This window comes from Echinops telfairi, unplaced genomic scaffold (assembly GCF_000313985.2).
Source record: "Echinops telfairi isolate 266 unplaced genomic scaffold, ASM31398v2 ScPeMD7_18;HRSCAF=68, whole genome shotgun sequence".
NCBI classification, from domain to species: domain Eukaryota; kingdom Metazoa; phylum Chordata; class Mammalia; order Afrosoricida; family Tenrecidae; genus Echinops; species Echinops telfairi.
Window position 1 is genome coordinate 30400989 of NW_022103915.1, and position 20441 is coordinate 30421429.

General features: G+C 42.3%; 1 protein-coding gene across 3 annotated transcripts in view; it reads left to right on the forward strand.

Annotated features, from left to right (window-relative positions):
• The first annotated feature begins 247 nt into the window (after positions 1-247).
• The window catches only part of MLH3 (mutL homolog 3), a 31692-nt gene continuing 11498 nt past the window's right edge, over positions 248-20441 (forward strand). Inside the window, exons 1-8 of one of the 3 annotated variants that reach the window (XM_045287901.1) lie at positions 248-4349; positions 7454-7552; positions 8249-8334; positions 9318-9422; positions 11190-11262; positions 14024-14095; positions 18415-18526; positions 19413-19572. In XM_045287901.1, coding sequence (XP_045143836.1) covers positions 1106-4349; positions 7454-7552; positions 8249-8334; positions 9318-9422; positions 11190-11262; positions 14024-14095; positions 18415-18526; positions 19413-19572 — 3951 coding nt within the window. In that variant the 5' untranslated portion in view covers positions 248-1105. Of the gene's footprint in view, positions 4350-7453; positions 7553-8248; positions 8335-9317; positions 9423-11189; positions 11263-13891; positions 13993-14023; positions 14096-18414; positions 18527-19412; positions 19573-20441 lie in introns of those variants that run through there. The other 2 variants (XM_045287902.1, XM_045287903.1) reach the window with 2 other exon arrangements.

Below are 20441 nucleotides of genomic sequence, written 5' to 3' on the forward strand. Positions count from 1 at the left end.
GGCCGCGGTGACCGCGACGGGCCTGCTTGGCGGACCCAGACGCGCCGGGAACCCGGAGGCCCCGCCACCTTCCTTGCGCGCGGGCGCCCCCGTCAGGGCGGGCGGTGCTTCGGCGGCACGTGGGAGGGGGCGGGGCGGGGCGCACCGGCACCGCGTCCCGCGCGAGCCTGGGGGGCCCGCGGGAGGCCGCCCGCCGGGTGGCCCCACCGTCACGGTTATTGTCAAGGTAGTTTGTGGCCACAGGCGTTCAGCAACAGACCGAAACGTATTTATGGACTTTATTCTAAAATGACTTCACAAAACGTTTTACCAAACCGCTATTATCTTTTCATTCCATTTTCCCACGAACCGTTTGGAGCCCTCTTGTACGAGAGGTAAAAATCAAATGATTCAGAAAGACATAATAAAGAAATTTCCGATGTCATGTCTTGCCATGCCCGTCTCCTTTGCCTGAGGCAACTGCATTTAAGCAGTAATAATAACCACTCTTCTCTTTTTAATAATCTTTTAGTATATTTGGTAAAACCGTTTCATGTCTTTATTCTGTTTCTTCGCCGTCCTTAATTGCAGTGCTTAACACTTCATTTTAGGTGATTTCTACAAGCCAGGCCTATTGTGTAATGTATAAGTGTTATGAAACCAGCTTGGACATTTTTTTTTAATGAATAATTTCTAGCGAATGTTTTTAAGCTGAATTTAGTTTAGGCATCTGTTTTTGGTGAAGTGGTGAAAATTTCAATTACTGGCTTTATAGGTCAGCATCAAATGTGATTATGATTTAGCTTTAGGGCATGTGGGATTTAGAAAGGAGCAGTGAAAATTAAGAAATGATGAATGCTGCTTTGGAAGTTAAGTCCATTGCTTCAAACATAAGCTTTGCGATCTGTCTAGAGATTAGAGTGATGTAGTTAGCTTTGTTTGGTTTTACAGTTTGCTTTAAGAAAAGACATTTTCTTTACTTCAAATGATGTTTCTCTATAATGCTTAAGATAAATGGGCATGACTTGTAACAGGTTTTGGCTGTGTGTTTTCCTCCCGTAGGCAATTTTTTTCCAGTCTGTTAAGGAAACCAGCATTTGGCAGCGACACCAGCTTTCTACCTGCCATGATCAAGTGCTTGTCAGATGAAGTGCAGGCCAAATTGCGTTCTGGTTTGGCCATCAATTCCTTAGGCCAGTGTGTCGAGGAACTTGCCCTCAACAGTCTTGATGCTGAAGCAAAATGTGTGGCTGTCAGAGTGAATATGGAAACCTTCCAAGTTCAAGTTATTGACAATGGATTGGGGATACGAAGTGATGATGTCGACAAAGTGGGACATCGTTACTTTACTAGTAAATGTAGCTCTGTGCAGGACTTGGAGAACCCAAGGTTTTATGGATTCCGGGGGGAAGCCTTGGCAAGTATAGCTGACATGGCCAGTGCTGTAGAGATCTCATCCAAGAAAAACAACACAATGAAAACGTTTGTGAAATGGTTTCAGAATGGAAAAGCCCTCGAAGCCCGTGAAGCTGACCTGACTAGACCAAGTGCTGGGACAACGGTCACTGTATATAACCTATTTTACCGATTACCTGTACGGAGGAAATGCATGAATCCTCGACTGGAGTTGGAGAAGGTTAGGCAGAGGATAGAAGCACTCTCACTCATGCGGCCCTCCATTTCTTTCTCATTGAGAAATGATGTTTCTGGCTCCATGATTCTTCAGCTTCCTAAAACCAAAGACACATGTTCCCGATTTTGTCAAATTTTTGGATTGGGTAGGTCCCAAAAGCTAAGAGAAATTAAATTTAAATATAAGGAGTTTGAGCTTAGTGGCTATATCAGCTCTGAAGCACATTACAACAAGACTATGCAGTTTTTATTTGTGAACCAAAGACTGGTCTTCAGGACGAAGGTACATAAACTCATTGACTTTCTGTTGAGGAAAGAAAGTATTATATGCAAGCCAAAGAATGGCTCTGCCAGTAGGCAAATGAGTGTAAGTCCTCGGCATCGGTCTAGCCCAGAACTTCATGGGATATATGTCATCAACGTGCAGTGCCAATTCTGTGAGTATGATGTATGCATGGAGCCAGCAAAAACTCTGATTGAGTTTCAAAACTGGAACAATCTCTTGGTTTGCATTCAGGAAGGAGTGAAGATGTTTTTAAAGCAGGAAAAATTATTTGTGGAATTATCAGGTGAGGACCTTAAGGAATTTAGCAAAGATAATGGTTTTAGTTTATTTGGCCCTACTCTTCAGAAACATATATCCTCTGATGAGAAATGTGATCGGGTCAATTTCCAGGAAGCATGTGATAATATTTTGGATTCCTATGAAATGTTTAATTTGCAATCAAAAGCTGTCAGAAGAAAAGCTACTATGGGAGACATAAACTTACAGAATTCTAGGGGTTCAGAAGCTATCAGAAAAACGAATGACTCATTTGTACTCACCTGTGAACCAGATGGCCCTAGCACTAGTAAAATTATGGAGTTACCTTTCCGAAAGAGAGAAAGCTCTTGCTCAGAGTCAAAGATCTTAGAACAAGAGTCACTTGAAGCCTCGGAATCAAAAGAAAACGAGAAACATAAAACTTGGGTGGAACTTAACTCTCCAGCAAACCCAAGCGGAACCAGTTCAGAAATGTTTGCAAGCTCCCTTCAGGCACCACATCCCTTTGAGGATAGTGGAGAAGATCCAGAAACTCAGAATGGAAGTACCATCGCCGATGGCATAACTGCCAGCATCCTGAAAAAGAATGTAATTCAGAGTCAACTAGGGAGATTTAAAGATGCTGCTGAAATGAGATGCCAGCCTCAGTCTTTTGAGACAACGGTGTTATTGAGTGCACATGGCACTCAGAGAGGAGAAGGAGAGGGGGAAAAGGAGCCTGGTAATTGTCGAAGCACAAACATTTTTAGTTATGGACAAGTTAAATTATGTTCCACTGGCTTTATAACTCATGTGGTACCAAATGAGCAAACTAGATCAACTGAAACAGAACATTCATTTAAAAATTGTGTCCAACCTAGTCCTGTGAGTGCCAAAGAAACATTTTTAAATAGAACATATCGTTCAATTGAGACTCCAAAGATTAAAGATTTAACTAGCACTTTAAATACAGAATCTGCACAACTGCCTAACGAGATATTTTGCAGAACAAATACAAATTATGGAGTAGAGAACAAGACTATGGGAACTTATAAAAATTTTACAATTTACCAGGAAGGTAGTAAAAAGTCACACACAGGTTGCTCACCTGATACATCATCTTGGTATAAACGTGATAGTAAGAAAAGAGAGAAGCTTATTGGTTCCTCCAAACCCATAACCTGGAAAAAGCTAAGTCTGAGTTCACAACTAGGGTCCTTAGAGAAGTTTAAGAGGCAATATGGGAAGGTTAAAAACCTGAATTCAAAAGCAGAGGAAAATAATTTTGAAATCACTACAGATCCCAGTCCTCGAGTTGAAACTGACATTCTGCTGAAAGACAAGAAGCACCTCGATAGTTCTGATATTTGTGAATTCACTGTAAAACATAATCATTCGAATGGTAGTTGTGAACCAGGAAGTCATACTCTTTACTCAGAGAAGTTACCATTTTCCAAGAAAGAAGATTGTTTGGAACAAGACGCACCTTGCTTGAGAGAAAGTCCTATAGCTCTAAAGGAGTTACCTAACTCCAACCGAAAGTCTTTGAGTGTTGGGAGGTCGCCTGAGTCCCTAGCCTCCAAAGTGTCCAGAATGAAGGGTTCTGAAAGAGAGACGCAAACACAGGAGATGATGAGTCATTTTAATGAATTTCCACAATCAGATTCTGGTAGTAACGACAGATTAACCCTAGATTGTTGCCAATCATTTAAAACTGAGCATAGAAAACCGGAAAGTGGCATCACGCCAGTGTCAGGCCCTGTCCCAGAAGATAATTCCTTCGCTAGAGATAAAGAAACGTATTCTGACAATACCAGAGGGGACTGTGTGGTGCCAGGAACTCCTTTGGTATTACCCTCAAATAATTCTAACGTCGGCCAGGACGATTCCGATGCTCTTATATCTTCCGAGCCACAGATGGAAAACACCGGCTCTTCCAGTAGAATGTTCATGAGTCATGGAGAAGACTCCACGGCCAACCAAGATGAAACTTGCTTTCCACGTGAGGGCTCTGAAGCAAGAGATTGTTTTGAAAACGAAGAACCAAGCACATGTTCTTTGGATTGGCAACAGCGTTTTGATGCAGCCCAGGGAAGGATGGTTTATGTCAACAAAGTAACTGGACTGAGCACATTCACTGCTCCTCCTAAGGACGTGCGGGCTGCTTGTACGAAAGATCTCACCACCGTGGCAGTGGATGTCGTTCTTGAGAATGGTAAGTCTGTAGTTCACTGGCATGAAATGCTTTTTTTAAAATTAAATTTTATTTTTTTAATGAAATGCTTTTAAATATGGGACTATTAAAAAAATTACTGTTCAAAGAGATTACCTCAGCAGCTAAAATATTTTGAAGATTATAAAACACCTTGTATTTTTTGGTATATAAAGTCTCTCTAGTCCCAAAGTATTTAAATCTAGAAATGCAATAAATCACTGATAAAGGATGTGTGTATAGTGTGTATGTGGGGGGCGGGAATGAAGGGGGTGCCCCCCAAAATGAATTTTTTTTCAAAGTTATGTATTTAAATTATTTTGCACAACCATATCACCTTCGAAGTACTCTCCATTACACTTAATACATTTGTCATATCTGCAGTTCCATTCTTGAAAGCATTTTTCAAACCCCCCAAAATGAATTTTTTTCCAAAGTTATGTATTTAAATTATTTTGCACAACCATATCACCTTTAAAGTACTCTCCATTACACTTACTGCATTTGTCATATCTGCAATTCCATTCTTGAAAGCATTTTTCAAACCCCCCAAAATGAATTTTTTTTCAAAGTTATGTATTTAAATTATTTTGCACAACCATATCACCTTTAAAGTACTCTCCATTACACTTAATACATTTGTCATATCTGCAATTCCATTCTTGAAAACATTTTTCAAACTCATCTCTTTGGATGGCTGATAGGACCTCCCTCGGTTTTTCCTTCACTCCTTCTATGTTGTCAAATCCCTCTTCATGCTCGGAAACAAAAAGAGCAAGGTCAGGTGAGGGAGGTACATAGGGCAAGAGAGGCATGTTGTTTTTTGGCAAAAACTGGCACACTGAGATGTCTGCGTAAGCAGATGCATTGTCATGGTGGCAAAACCAGTGCCCCTTCTGCCACAAATCAGGCCTTTTTGTTGCACACTATTATGCAATCTTTTCAGAACCTCTAAATATAAAACTTGATTAACAGTCTGACCTGGTGGAACCAACTCCAAATGCACTACGCGTCAACATTTTAGTCCGTTTGGGAAGTTGATGGACGTCCAGAACGAGGCTTGTCATCAAGCAACATTTTACTTTTTTTGAAACCAGAAACCATTCGTACACTTGAGTTTTTCCCCATAAATGCTGTCCTTGTAAGCTGTGTTTAACATCACAGCTGTTTCTGCAGCATTTTTCCCTAGCAGGAAACAAAATGTCACAGCACATCCTCTTCTCTTAAATCGGCCATCGCAAAAAGTGAGGTTCAAGTAAAACTGCTTTTATGAAAAAGTTTACTGTGACCAGAGAGAACCTTCCCAGGCAATGCCACTGGGTATACTGCCAGCGAATTGCTCGATGCTCGCCTAGTGAGGAGAATAACGTGTACTACAAAAGTTCTGCCCAGCAGAGCTTTTTTCCATTTGTTTGTTTGTTTTGTGGGGGGTACCCGTCGTATGTATGTGTAAGAGGCCAAGAATCCAATTTCAATGACTGTCTCCGTGGTTGGGAAAAGCCACTGTACTTCCTTTCCCTTTTCTCTCCTCCCTCCCAAACACAAACGTACTCTTCTCAGAATTGGCCTGGAAAGGCACCTGCAGTAGCGGTGTGGGGTTTTTCTGGAAGTTGCTTTCTGTTTTCCCCAGATAGGGACAGAATGACCTGGCAGTCAGCCCACATTTTCCTAGTAGAATCTGCTCAATGCAGTACTACATTTGTGAACTTTTTTTCCCTCCAGAAAATCACTTTATCCTATACATTAAAAAAAATTGTAATAAAGGTTTTGGAATCTAGGTACTTTCATAATTGGACTTTTCAAATCTACTCTAGGCACAGATGCTAATCAACTTCATCTGCTTATGGTATGAGTAGTTATTATTCAGGATGATGATAATGTGCCTCTTAGGTCCTCCCAGGTTCTGCTAGAGCAGGTCTGAGTCAGTATTGAACGTGACATTGTTTTGGCAATGTGTTGAGAGCCAGATGTTGGGAGATGGTGAAGCTGGTTTCCATCTGGCTATAAGTCTTGGTTCTGTACCAGGAGGATAGACATTAAATGTGTATCCCTCTTAAATGACTTGTATGCTGCAAAGGAGTATAAATTGTATGACTATAGCTGTAAAACAACTTATAATTTCTCCTTAGGATGACTCTGTCTAGGAAGAGGCTCTGAGTTAGTTCATGTTAAATAAGACCTTTATGTTTCAATATGTTTTGGGGGTTTTTTCCTTGTGAAAAAGTTTTTTTTCTGTAGTAACCTTCCAAGTATTAATTAAGTGAAAACCCTTTCTTTTAATATGGCTCCAGAGACTATTAGGTTGCTTTTAAAGTAAGGTGACCGGACATCCCGTTTTTTGGCGGGACAGTCCCGATTTTTAACAATTTGTCCCCTGTCCCGCGGCGTTTTAAGGAAGTCCTGATTTTTGGAAAGAATGCACAACACGCTGCTGCCATGTGGCTGTTCCACCAGGACATGAGTTTTATCAACGGTCACCTTCTCTTAAAGACACGTGTGCTTCTCCGCTCTGGGTCCTGATGTACACGAAATGCTTATCAGAGGTAAATCGGAGATGCTGGCACCTCATCCTTCTCAAGTGCAACTGCTTCTGGTTTACGGCCCCCAAAATAACGGGTTTGCAATCAGTTGTGCCATGGTTGCTGCTAGAAGAAAGAAGGAAAGCTTGGCTGCCACATTCAGCACGGACTTCTCCTGGTAAATGAATCTGGATGTTTAAAACACTTCAACCTACTTAACGTGTGAATTATTAGCAAGTCTGCTAGTGAACGTTTGAGGGTCCTGTTAACTCTGTTTCATAAAGGAAAACAAAGTATTATGGGCACAGAAACAAATTTCTTGAAGAGAAATAAATTGTCCCTCGTTGAGAACTACTGGAACCTACCCTATGCCCTCCATCTGTCCTGTAGAGATGGCTTTTGGGGCAATGTGGTAATGTTAGCAGAATACTTTCATTAAAGGACTTAGGACTCTCAGGCTAGTTTTTAGTGGTTTTGCCTTTTGTCTTCATTCAATACGTGCCAAGACAGATTTCCTGTCATTTAACTTTTAAAGGTTTATTTGTATTTTGAGTTTCAAATTTCCAAGTTCTCCTTTTTTATGTGTAGGGTCTCAGTACAGGTGCCATCCTTTCAGAAGTGACCTTGTTCTTCCTTTCCTTCCTCGAGCTCGGGAAGAGAGCGCTGTGACGAGACAGGATAACCGAGGTAGGGGCAGTAACAGACATGACCGGGACCACCGAGTTCATCCCATACCACCCACCTTGAAAACAGAGCAGGCCTCGTTAATAAGCTTCCTCTGTGCCAACTGTGCCTTCCTGGAACCATGAATTCCCCATGGTCCTATTTAACAGCAGAACTAAGTAATTCAGTGCATGCATTTAGATCAGAAATTACTTTTCCAGACTTGAGGTCAGTACTGGGTGATCATGCACCGTCTGCGGTGTCTTGTGATTTGGAAAAAGGTCTCAACTCTCTGTAAAGATTGAAGTTGCCCTCCATCTTGCAATAGTTTTATCTGAACAAAACCTTTGTCTTTCTTTTTTATTATTATTATTTTTAATTTATTTATTTTAGCCTTTGTCTTCCAAAAAGACTGTTGACAGCTATCGTTTTTAATTTTTTATAAATTTAAAAGTAGATAGAAACTCTTTTTACCTAATGGAAGTGAAGTACTGATTTGAGCCATGTTCTCTTCTGGACTTGTATTTTGAAATATCCCTTATAAACAGTCTCAGCAGATCGAGATGATTCACAGATACAATAAACACTGACATGTGTAGAACATAGGAACAGTGTGCCCTGTCTTTGTTTCTGAGGCCACACCACACCCCGTAGACGATACCATTCAGCCTGTTCTCTGAGGCTTTTGTTGCCGACTTCACCTGTGCCCTTTGCCTCTAGACCCTGTGGATGGTGCTGTGGACAATGAGTCTCTCCGGTCTTTGTTCTCGGAATGGGACAATCCAGTATTTGCTCGTTATCCAGAGGTGCGTCTGCAGCTGTTTTTCTTGGCCTTTCATTTGAAAGATCAATTGCATTTAAGCTGAGTATGGGCAGGAATGACTATACTAATTTGTGATCCTTCATGGAGCCTGGGCAGGTTTTTAAATACTTGATTTAGAAATTAATGATCTAATGTGGGGAAGAATCAGCAAAATGCATAGCATTTGGACTAAATGCGTATAATCAGTGCATGATCCACTCTTCCCAGCCCTGACGCCACTTTGGCAAAGGGTTCAAGACGATGGTTAAAAAAACCCTTAGCTGGGTGAGAGGAGATGTCAGACAGTGTAAGAAATGACAAAATAATCATAATTTATAAGTGATCAAGGGTTTGTGAGGGGAGGAAGGAGGGAAAAAATGAGGAGCTGATACCAAGAGCTCAAATAGAAAGCAAATGTTTTGAGGATGATGATGGCAACAAATGTACAAATGTACTTGACATAATGGATGTATATATGGATTGTGATAAGAGTTGTACGAGCCCCCAATAAAATGATTTAAAAACAAACAAACAAACCCTTAGTCCTGGGCAAGCCAATGACTCTTTTGGTGGAGCACAGCCCCTCCTCGAGCTGGGTTCTGTCCTCTCCCGGGTGGTGAGCTAGCACAGGACGTCCTGGGCTGTGGTGTCTTGAGGATGGATAATAAAGGGGCGTTTGATTACTGAGCCTTCAGTTTCAATGTTTTCAGGACTTGGAACCTAGACAATTTGTTATTCTGAGCCAATATTGGTCTTTGTCAACAATTTTGTTTAGAAAGAGAAAGTGCTACTTAAAACAAATTAATTCCTAAAGCCTGCGGAATGGTTAAAAGCGCCATTAATTCAGCCTACCTTTAGTTGATTCTGTGGAAAAATTAAAAAAAAACCCACCAATGAATGCTTTTAAAGCCTTTTGAACCCTTTGGTAAGGTCATGCTGCAGCCATGAGACGTTTAAGGGTGAATGGTCTTTGCACTGGGCTTCTAGGTGGCTGTTGACGTGAGCTGTGGCCAGGCGGAGAGTGTGGCTGTGAAAATCCACAACGTTTTCTTTCCCTATCGCTTCACTAAAGGAATGGTTCACTCGATGCAGGTAAATGTTTGGCTTTTAAATTTCAGGAAACAAAAAAATAAATAAAACCTGTGTAAGGCCTAAGCTAGACTAACTCTTATGGAGTTAGATATACTCAGTGATTCAGATTATTCTGGTCAAAGCTCTTTCATATACATCTTTCATAATCGTACTGAAGTTTTAATGATCAAAAGGAAAAAACAAAGGAGGGAGGGGTGGATTATGGACCCAGGCACACCATGCCAAGGGCTGTTAAACTGTCTCTGTAACAGAAGATGATTTATTGACTTTATGTTTGACAACAAAGTTCAACCAAGTGTTTTGGAGACATTGTCTTGAAGTTTGCAGTAGTGCCCCTTTTAAAATGACCCTCTCTTGTGTGAGGCCACAGAGGCCCGTCTCAAGAGACTGCTGAGTTTGGAGCGGCATGAACCAAAGGAGCTCTTGGGCTCGTTTGCCTGCTTACTGTGTACTCTACACCCCGTGGCTCTCGGGCTCCTTGTTCTCAGCATGGAGCTCTGTTAGACGTTGCTTACATGTAGGCAAACTCCTAGCCTGGCATTGACCTGGTACAGAGCAGGCAAGCAGTTGGCCCATGAGGTAGTGAACCTGACTGGGAGAATCCCGTGTTCCTGGCCAGACAGGTGCTACCAAAGTTTAAAGCCACCAATGGCCCTTAGTGTTTTCTTGGACCCAAACTCACTTGCACTGCGATGATTCTGATTTCTAGTGACCCTGCAGGACAAGGTAGAACTACCTTGGTGGGCTTCTGAGAGTACATTTTACAAGAGTAGAAAGCCTCGTCTTTCTCAGCACGGCTGGTGATTTCAAACTGCTAAACGTACCGTTAGCAGCCCGACATGTACATGACAGGCCCTCAGTGATTCTCTCTCTCTTTAAAAATTGGTTTGTACCCTTTTTGTCCGTCAACTCTGATCATGTTAATAATTCTCTGATCATGTTGCTTATCATTTTGGTAGGAAATTTTTCAGATCTCTGTAGTGTCTGGTATTTTCCTCTGGGGTGCCTCCCTTTGTCTGTGCTCCTATGTAGTTGCCCACGTTTATCTTCTAACCACTTTATTTGCCCATTCTTTCATCCTCCCTAATGATTCCCTTTGGGCATCCTGGCGTAGTGGGTACATGTTGGGCTGCTAACCCAAAAGTCAGCAGTTTGAAACCACCAGCTGCAAAAGTGGGTGAAGGGAGACATTGGATGGTTTAAGATATGACAAAATAATAATAATTTATAAATTATCAAGGGCTCATGAGGAGAAGGGGGAGTGGGGAGGGAGGGGAAAAATGAGCTGATACCAAGGGTTTGAGTAGAAAGCAAATGTTTTGAGAATAATGAGGGCAACAAATGTACAAATGTGCTTGACACATGGATGGATGGATGGATGGATTGTGATAAGAGTTGTACAAGCCCCCAATAAAATGATTTAAAAAAAAAAAGAATGAATGAATGAATGAAACCATCAACTGCTCCATGGGAGAAAGATAAGGCTTTCTACTCCCATAAAGAGTGACAGTCTTGGAAACCCACAGATGCAGTTCCACCCTGTCCTGTAGGGTCGCTGTGAGCCAGAATTGATGGGATAGCAGTGAGTTTGAGTCTAGTGACTCCCTCAGGCTCGCCAGCATCTCGCCTCAGGCTTAGAGACAAGTGTTACAATGTAAAAGACTCTACACAACTGCTTACTGATAATGTACAGTTTCTCAATTATGATGTAGATACAGCTTTATTGCTTTTAATTAGTGTTGTGCCACTTATTTGAATGTATGGCAGGTTCTCCAGCAAGTGGATAACAAGTTCATTGCCTGTTTAATGAGCACCAAGGCCGAAGAGAATGGTGAGACAGGTAAGAATGGAGGTTAGCCTTGATTAGTAATCAGCTAGCCTTTTGACAACTTCTTTGTAAGGTTATTGTTGATGTATAATGCAGGATCAATGAGTTGGATAGATTAAGGAAAACTTATCTAAATAAAAAATATTAGGAAACAAAAAATACATTTCATTTTACACACACGAATGCATTGAAATAGGACTGAAAAGATAAGCATTGAATGATTGCAAGTAGTTACTTTGCAAATGAGAAAGGGGAAAAGTGAATAGGGAATTTCACCTTTTACTCTTTAGATGTTATATTTGACTTTTTAATAATGAGTATATTTTTATATGTTCCATTTATAATGTTCTTGTTGTTAGCGGCCTACAAGTTGGTATAGACTCATAGTAACCCCATGTGACAGGCTGGAACTGTCCATAGGGTTTTCTAAGCTATAATTTTTACATGTGAAGATTGCCATGCCTTACCCCCACAGAGCTGTGGAGCAGGGTCAAACAACCGACATTTGGTTAGAAGCCAAGCTCTTAACCCTTGTGCTACCAGGGCTACTTTTTAATAATAATAAATCTGTTACCAGCAAGTCCATTTCAATTCAAAGTGACCCTACAGAACAGAGTGGAACTGCCCCCGTGGCTGTAGGCTATAAGGAAGAAGATTACCACATCTTTCTCCTCCAGAAAGCAGCTGATGAAACAAAAATCATTCATAAGTAGTAGCAATTCAATCAATAAATATTGATTGAGTGCCTGCTGGGTGCCTGGGACTGTGCGAGGCCCTAGGAATCACGGCCAGCAGATATACAGGCAGGAGAAATAGATAACCATAGAGATTTTCTGTTTGGATCATCACATAGGTGATCTGTTTATATATTCTAGCCTGAGATTAGAGGAGCTTTCTGACGTGGTGATAAAAATCTGAGTTGTCAGCATGATGCTGATCCTTGAAGTCACAGATGTGAACTTGTTACCTCGTTTTAAAATCGTGTGAACAGAGGGGAGGTTCTGATTTTGGAATAAATTTAATATTTAACAACAACGTAGAATCAGCAAGAGATCGCGAAGGAACAGCCAGAACCATAGGACAGAAGCAGAACAACGTTGTGTTGAAAGCCAAGACTTCATGACAAACACCGCTGCTGAGGACCAAAACACCTGCTGGAAAGGTGGCGAAGAAAGCTGATGGCGCCCGGCTATCAAAAGATATAGCGTCTGGGGTCTTAAAGGCTTGAAGGTAAACAAGCGGCCATCTAGCTCAGAAGCAACAAAGCCCGCATGGAAGAAGCACACAGCCTGTGCGATGACCACGAGGGGTCGGAGGACCAGCATCAGGCGTCATCAGAACAAAAGGAATGAAAATGTCTTGAGGACTATGTCATAAAAAAAAGATAGACCCTCTCACCAGAGCCTAGCACAGGATCCCTAATTCACATTGGTCCCAGCTTCAAATCTGAAGCTGTTCCCTCAAGTCCATTACTTATTCCACTATTTGTCCAATGCAAAATGCTCATCACTGCAAATTCCTCGTGCCCTCCCACGAGTTTAACTTTTCCATTTGGGGCTGTGTTTCAACATGTTTTCAGAAAAATGGTTTCCTTAAGGTTTAAGGTCTCGTGCCATGATTTTTATGGCGTCGTGGATTTTTTTCTTAATCTCTTAGATTAAGAAAAGCAAATATTACCTATTTTGATCAAATTCAGGAAGTAAATTTTTATTTAAATATAATTAAAGTCATAAAATTACAAACTAAAAACTCCCTTTAGTCCCTTTTTCAACAGATTCCTAAGAAAGGAAACATTTAAAAAATGTTGCAATTGTACTCATGCAATCGAGGATCAGTCCTTCTGTCATTGAGAAAGGGACTTCCCTGGAGGGTGGGCTTCAGGGGTGGGTCAGGACATTCTATCTCTTCCCTTCCACGTCAGAGCTTCAAGCTGTGCTGCTCAAAAGCATCACCTGAGAGTTTTCTAGACTTGTCAAATCATGTGTCCCACTCCCCACCTGTAGAATATAAAGCTGCATCTTAATAAGATGCCCACATGGTGTGTGGCGCCATCAAAATGTGAGGCACCTGAGTAAGGTGGAATAAATAACGCCCTGTGAATGAAACCCTTCCACTGGCTGCTTCTGTACAGAGCAAGAATGTGTTTCTACTTTCAATTGCTTAGAAGGGGGAGCAAAAGAAGAATATGCTTGACACATTAAAATCATGTGAAATTCCTATTATACTGTCAATAAATAAAGTTTTATTGGAGTGCAGCCACATTTATCTGTTCACAAATTGTCTATGGCTGCCTTGGCATAAAATGAGTAGCTATTGTAACAAAAACTGGCTCCCAGAGCCTAAGATATTTTCCATCTGGTCCTTTCCCAGAGAAGTTTGCTGAAAGCCATCTGCAGTGTGATAGGACTACCTTTTTCATGGGCCCCAGAGTTGCTTTCAAATCAAGGTCAGCTGATGATAAGAATGTGATGTCTAATGATCGTCTGTTGTATCACATTTAAGTCATTAAAGCAAAATCAGCCCTTGACTTTTAGGAATGTAGGACTTTAGCCTTGTATTAGAAATGAAACACTGATGAACTAAAGAGGTTTTCATCAGGAATAAACCTGTTACCATTTTACCTATAATTTCATTTGTTTAGGAAATAAAGGTGAACGTTTTACTCTTCAGTATGCGTAGTTTCTGTTGTGCTCCTCTCTCCCTCCTTCAACTCACCGGGATTGTTCCATGTCGATCTGAGAAACTGACACCCAGAGGCCTTCTCATCTTCTAGGTGGGAACCTGCTGGTGCTGGTGGATCAGCACGCAGCCCATGAGCGTATCCGCTTGGAGCAGCTTATTACAGGTAAGGGTCCTTTTGGAACTAGAAGAGATTTGAGACTCCCCACAAGAATCAGTATGCCTGAAATTTTTTCTGATCGTTATAAGGAAAGATGTATGTTGGAAAAATTAAGCCCGAGCTCTGGTTTGGCCTTTGGAATACTTCCCTTTACTAGCAAACATTCCGGCTCTGTGTCCAGGGTCAGAGGCATGCAAAACCAAACTCACTGCCGTCAGTTAGTCCCACTCACAGTGACCCTGTGGCACGGAGCAGAACCACCTCCTGTGGGTTTCCAAGGCTGTGTCAGTCTTTATGGAACCAAAAGCCTCATCTTTCTACCGTGGAGTAGCTGGTGGGCTTGACCTTGCTGTTAGCATCCCAATATGTAACCCACGACACAACCAGGGATCCTTTTGTCATCAACTCAGAGGTATCGAAGAGTTGAGCTACCATATATACTCGAGCATAAGCTGACCCAGCTGTCAGCCGAAGCACCTAATTTTACCACAAAAACTGCATTAAACAATGTGCTGAAAAACTCAGCTTATACGCGCGTATATATGGTACTTCACTATGACACCCAGCACAAAGACATACTCATCCTAGGCTATCAAACACCTGTTCTTCAGTTTACCAAACAGAGGTCACCAGGAGGTCAGAACACCCATTGTATTATTGTTTATTTTTATTTTTAATATAAATTTAATTTTATATGTATTTTTCTCCTCTTTTTCTCCCATATTATCCAATTTCTCTCCCCAAATTACTATGCTTTTTAATCTTTGTTACTAATTTTTCTTATCAGAGGCAATATGTTCTCCAAGTGGTAAAATATCAAGAAAAGCTTTACTCTTGTGGTCAAGTAATGAAAAATCCTGAAGTTAAAAATTTAATAAGGGCCTCGGGAGATATCTCATGTACTGTTGTGGTTGTGATTGTTAGGTACCATTGACTCATCATGACTGAGTGCAGCAGAGCAGATCACTGCCCTGTCCTGTATCATGCTCACAATTATTGTTAGTTGACCCCGTTGCTACAGCTATTGTGTCAATCAATTGCCTTGAAGGTCGTCTTCTTTTTCCTTGCCCGGTGCTTCACCACGCACGAGGTCGTTTTCCAGGGCCTGGGCCTCCAGAGCACATGAGCTGTCGTCTCCCCGCACGCAAGGGGCGTTCTGGCTGTTCTTCAAAACAGACTGTTTGTTCTTTTGGCAGCCCATGGTACTTCACGTATTATTGCCAGCACAATAATTTGCTCGCATCAATTGTTCCCTGGTCTTCCTTACTCATTGTCCGGCTTTCCCATGCATTGGAGATGATTAGAAATGGCTTGGCTTGGGTCAGGTGCACCTAGACCTTAAAGTAACATCGTTGATTTTTAACACTTTAAAGAAAGTCTTGTGCAACGGATTTGCCCAATTCTCGTGGAATAGATCAGCAAAAATACTGCTACCTGTGTTAGTCTGGGTTGACTAAAGCAGGGGTCCTCAAACTACGGCCCGCGGGCCACATGCGGCCCGCCGAGGACATTTATCCGGCCTGCCAGGTGTTTTTGCCCAGTTTGGTTTTTTACTTCAAAATAAGATGTGCAGTGTGCATAGGAATTTGTTCATCGTTTTTTTAAAAACGATGGCCCTCCAACAGGTCTGAGGGACAGTGAACTGGCCCCCTGTTTAAAAAGTTTGAGGACCCCTGGACTAGAAAAACAAATTCATAGGTACTTGTATGTGTATAAGAAAGGGCTTTATATAAAAGAGCTATTGGATATGGAGAAAACATCCCAGTCCAGATCAAGTCCATAAGTCTGATATTAGCTCATATGTCTGATACCAGTCTATAAATTCTTCTTGAGACTCACGCAACCCATGTAATGACACCAAGTGCAGAAGATCACAGGCCAGTGGGAGGAAAGTCTTGTGAATCCAGTGGCAGCGGAGGCATCTCAGCGCTGGCGTGGGTCTCCATGTGGCTCCTCCAGCTCCAGGGCTCTGACTGCCATCAGCATAGCTCCATGTGGTTTGTCAACAGGAATGTCTTTCAGGGAGAGGCATTCTCCCTGTATCTGGCCTCCAGTGAGCTATTTATCTCCGTTTGTGCCTCCCAAATGAGGTCATCAAGCTGTGACCTGATTGACAGGCTAGACTCCAAACCTTCGGAAGTTGACCAGAGATTATGTAACTGCCATACTACCATCTTTACTTTTCCTTATAAAATGAAGGCTTCAGAGTTGGGAAAGATACAGCCAAAGCCATGTTAGAAAAACTTCCCACAGGTCTTGGACCGTTTGGGAATGAGGTTGTTCTTAGTTGCAGTTGGTCGGCCTCAGCTCATAGCGACCCTGTGTGCAACAGCAGGAAACACTGTTCCACCTTCACCGCTGTTCTTATGTTTGAGCCTTCGGGTCAAGGGCCTTCCTCTCTCTGCCCCTCTGCTTTACCGAGCATGATGTCCTTCTCCAGGGACTGGTCTCTCCGACAACGTGTCCACAGTACTTGAGATGAACTTCTGCCCTCCTTGCCTCTGAGGAGCGTTCTGGCTGTGCGTCTTAAGACAGACTTACTTGTTCTTTGGGCAGTCGTGGTGCTTTAATAGTCTTAGCCAGTACCACCATTCAGATGCATGATTCTCCTTCAGTCTTGCTTATTCAGTGTCCAACTGTCACATGCGTATGAGGTGATTGAAAATACCAGCAGCAGGCACACTTTAGTCCTCACTATTCAACCCTTGACAGAGGTCTTGAGCAGCAGATTTGTGCCATGCGATGCACCGTTTAATCTCTTGACGGCTGCTCCTGTGAGCACTGACTATGGATCCAACCAAGCCAGATGAAATCATCGACAACGCTAATCTTTTCTCCATTTATCACGATTTTACCTAGTAGTGGGCAGTTGTGAGGATTCTGGTCTTCTTTATAGGAGTTGTAATGACTGTGTATTCTTTCCATATATATATTTTTAATGCTTCCTGAAGGCTGCAATCCTTGATCTTCATCAGCACGTGCTTCAAGTCCTCCTCACTTTTAGCAAGGAAGCTTGTGTCACCTGCATGTCACAGGTTAAGTCTTCCTCCAATCCTGATGTTGCATTCTTCTTATAACCCAGCTTCTCTGATGATTTGCTCAGTATACTGATTGAACAAGTATAGTGAGAAGATACAGCCCGATGCACACTTTTCCTAATTTTGAACTATGCCAATATTTCCTTGTTCTGTTCACAAAACTGCCTCCTGATCCATGTACAAGTGTCCTGGAATTCCCATTCTTCTCAAGGCAGTCCACACTGTGATGGTCCACACAGTTTACAGTGAAACACAAGTAAACATCTTTTGGGTATTCTCTGCTTTGAGCCAAGATCTATCTGACATCAGCAATGATATCCTTTGTTCCGGGTCCTATTCTGAAACTGGCCTCAACCCCTGGAAGCTCCCTGTCAATGTACTGCTGCTACCATTGTTGGATAATCTTCAGCAACGTTTTACTGGCATGTGATATCAATGATATAACTTGAGTTTTCTGTTAGATCACTTTTGGAATGGGTGCAAATATGGATCTCTCCCAGTCAGTTGGCCAATTAGCTGTCTTCCAGATTTCCTGGCATAGACGAGTGCTTCCAGTGCTTTATCAGCTTGTTGAAACATTTCCATTGGGATTTCATTAATTCCTGGAGCCTTGGTTTTGGCTAACACTGTCCGAACAGTTAAACTTCTTCCTTCAGTACCACTGGTTCTTGCTCATATGCGTCTTCTTGGAATGGTTGGATGTTGACTGGTTCTTTTTGGTACAGTGAGTGTGTATTCTTTCCATCTTTTTAAAAAAATGCTTCCTGCATCATTCAATATTTGGGAATAATAATGACTAATTCTGTTTAGACTCTGACCCTTCAAGAAATGTTGAGAAGCTTTCTTGAGCCAATCTCCAAAGCCAAACACACTGCTATCAAGTCGATTCTGAAGCATAGTGACTCTATCTGTGTATTTCCACCCCCAGTAGTCCATATTCTTCACCTCTGTGATCTGTGCTTATTGAACATCTACATGAACATTGCATTGCTTGCTTATGTGCATGTAAGGTTTAAGGGTCCTATTTCTTATTTTACAAAGTACTGCTAAAATGAGTTAACAGGTTGGATATACCACACTAGTTGAACTTTAGTCATAGAAATCCAAACGCCTAAGGCTGCATATTGAGCACACGCCAAGTGCTAGAGTAATTGCCACAGCTGTGCCTTCCCACGTTTTCCTTTGTTATCTTTGGGTATTCTCTGCTTTGAGCCAAGATCTATCTGACATCAGCAATGATATCCTTTGCTTTGCTTCCTCTTAACCCATTACTCTTTCTTCCAATAGATTCCTATGAGAAGCCACTGCCACAAGGCTCTGGTCGGAAAAAACTACTATCTTCTACCATAAGCCCACCCCTAGCGATCACAGTCACAGAGGAACAAAGGAGACTCTTACGGTCAGTAGCGCCGGAGGATGCTGTGTTGGCAGTGTCATTGCTCACGGCCATTCTACGAAGTAGACACAGAACTGTTGTTTCCTTTTTCCCGTGAGGATTCAGGGGTCTTCTGCCTCTAGATGTTCACCTTCACGGTGCCACAACTGGAGCTCAGCATAGCTTTTCCTGATAATGACTTCCAGCAATTGACTTAAAATGCTCTTCCCAAATGATGTGCTGTGCTGCTTCTGAAAGAAAAGTTACTGCAGTAATTGCTTCCATTCTTCTTGGTCTGCATGTATCCTATGTTCTTCATTTTCTTTGCCATCATCACAATGGGAAGAAAGTTTAAAAAAAGCACTTTGAAGCGATGACTCCTACAGTGAGTCACACACAGGAGGGGAAGTTTTCCCACTCCTGAACACGGATTAGTAGAAATGAAAAAAGAATTGCCTGGCAGTTTATGTCTGGTTTGGGAATATGCTACTGCCAATACATATTTATCCCCTGGTGTGTAATTCATATTAGAGGTAGATTCATTTATTTATATTCCGTTAATTAGGACTCCGCAGTTCCCGGGGCTGTCAATTTCCTCCCTGCTTTAATGTTGACTCAAAGCACCCGTAGCCCCTTTCTTTGCCCAGACTCCTGAAAGTGCCAGCTACAAGAGGGTAGCAGCTCTTCAGCACAGAGTCAGAACGAAGAACAAAACCTGACAAAAGATGGCTTCTTTCCATGAAAAAGAGGGGGCAGGGGAAATTTTATAATAAGCACTAACCAAACACACATGAGAAAAACTTTACAACTCTTAAAGCCTGTGGCAGCTCTTGAAAAACTAATTGTGTATTTGGAAGCAGTACTGCAGTGTGAATGAAGGATCGCTGCTAATTCGAGGTCACCCCTTTAGGTGCTACCACAAGGACCTGGGAGACCTCGGCCTGGAGTTTCAGTTTCCAGACACGAGTGACTCTCTGGTTCTCGTGGGGAAAGTTCCACTCTGTTTCATAGAAAGAGAAGCCAGCGAACTTCGAAGAGGAAGAGCTACGGTGACCAAGGGTATTGTGGAGGTAAGGCGGAGCTTCCTGGGGAACAGAACCTCTTTTCTCTGTGTTCATCTTTCCTTCGCAAGCATTTCTGAAATGCCAGCTACGTGCCAGGTGCTAGACTGAAAGACCGATGAACTCAAGGCACAGAAGGACAATTAAGTAACTACTGGATCTTACTGTGGAATTTGACCAGCCCCGGTTTGTTCAAAAGTGCTGTGTGAATTCAGAATAATCACCGTGCCCAGAGGGGTGGAGATCACGGAAATTGTGGCAAAATAGCCAAATGATTTTCTTTCTTTTTTTTTTAAAGAGAAGTCTTAAAGAACAGTAGGAGCCTGCCAAGTTCAGAAAAGGGGAGAAGGGCCTTCTAGATAGGAACAGTATGCCAGAGACTGTAAGGAGATACTGTATTTCAAGAGAGGAGTCCTGAGAGGCTAGTGGTTAAGTGCTTGTCTAACCTCAAGGGTGGCTTCAAGAACAGTGTGCAGTCTGCTTCCTTGAAGATGACAGCCTTGGAAAGCCAGTGAGGCAGCGCACTGATAGAAGGCCACTAGGAGCTGGAATTGGCCCAACAGCACACAACAACGTTTCGGGAGCCAGAACACTGAACGTGGCTCGCTGTAGACATATATGGGATAGAGTAGGATATGAGGCCCAGTCAAGTTATCATGGTTAAATCAGAGATAGCTTCTCACCTCAGCAACAAGAGCAAGGACCAGAAAACAACACGTTCTGGCAGGGGTGTGGGGAGCTCTCACACATTGCTGGTGGGATTATAAAATTGCCCATCTACTGTGTAACAGAGCTGTGACACTTCCTTAAAAGGTTAGGAACAGACCACAAAATCCAGCAGTCCCACCACTAGGTACAGATCCCAGATTACAGAGAGC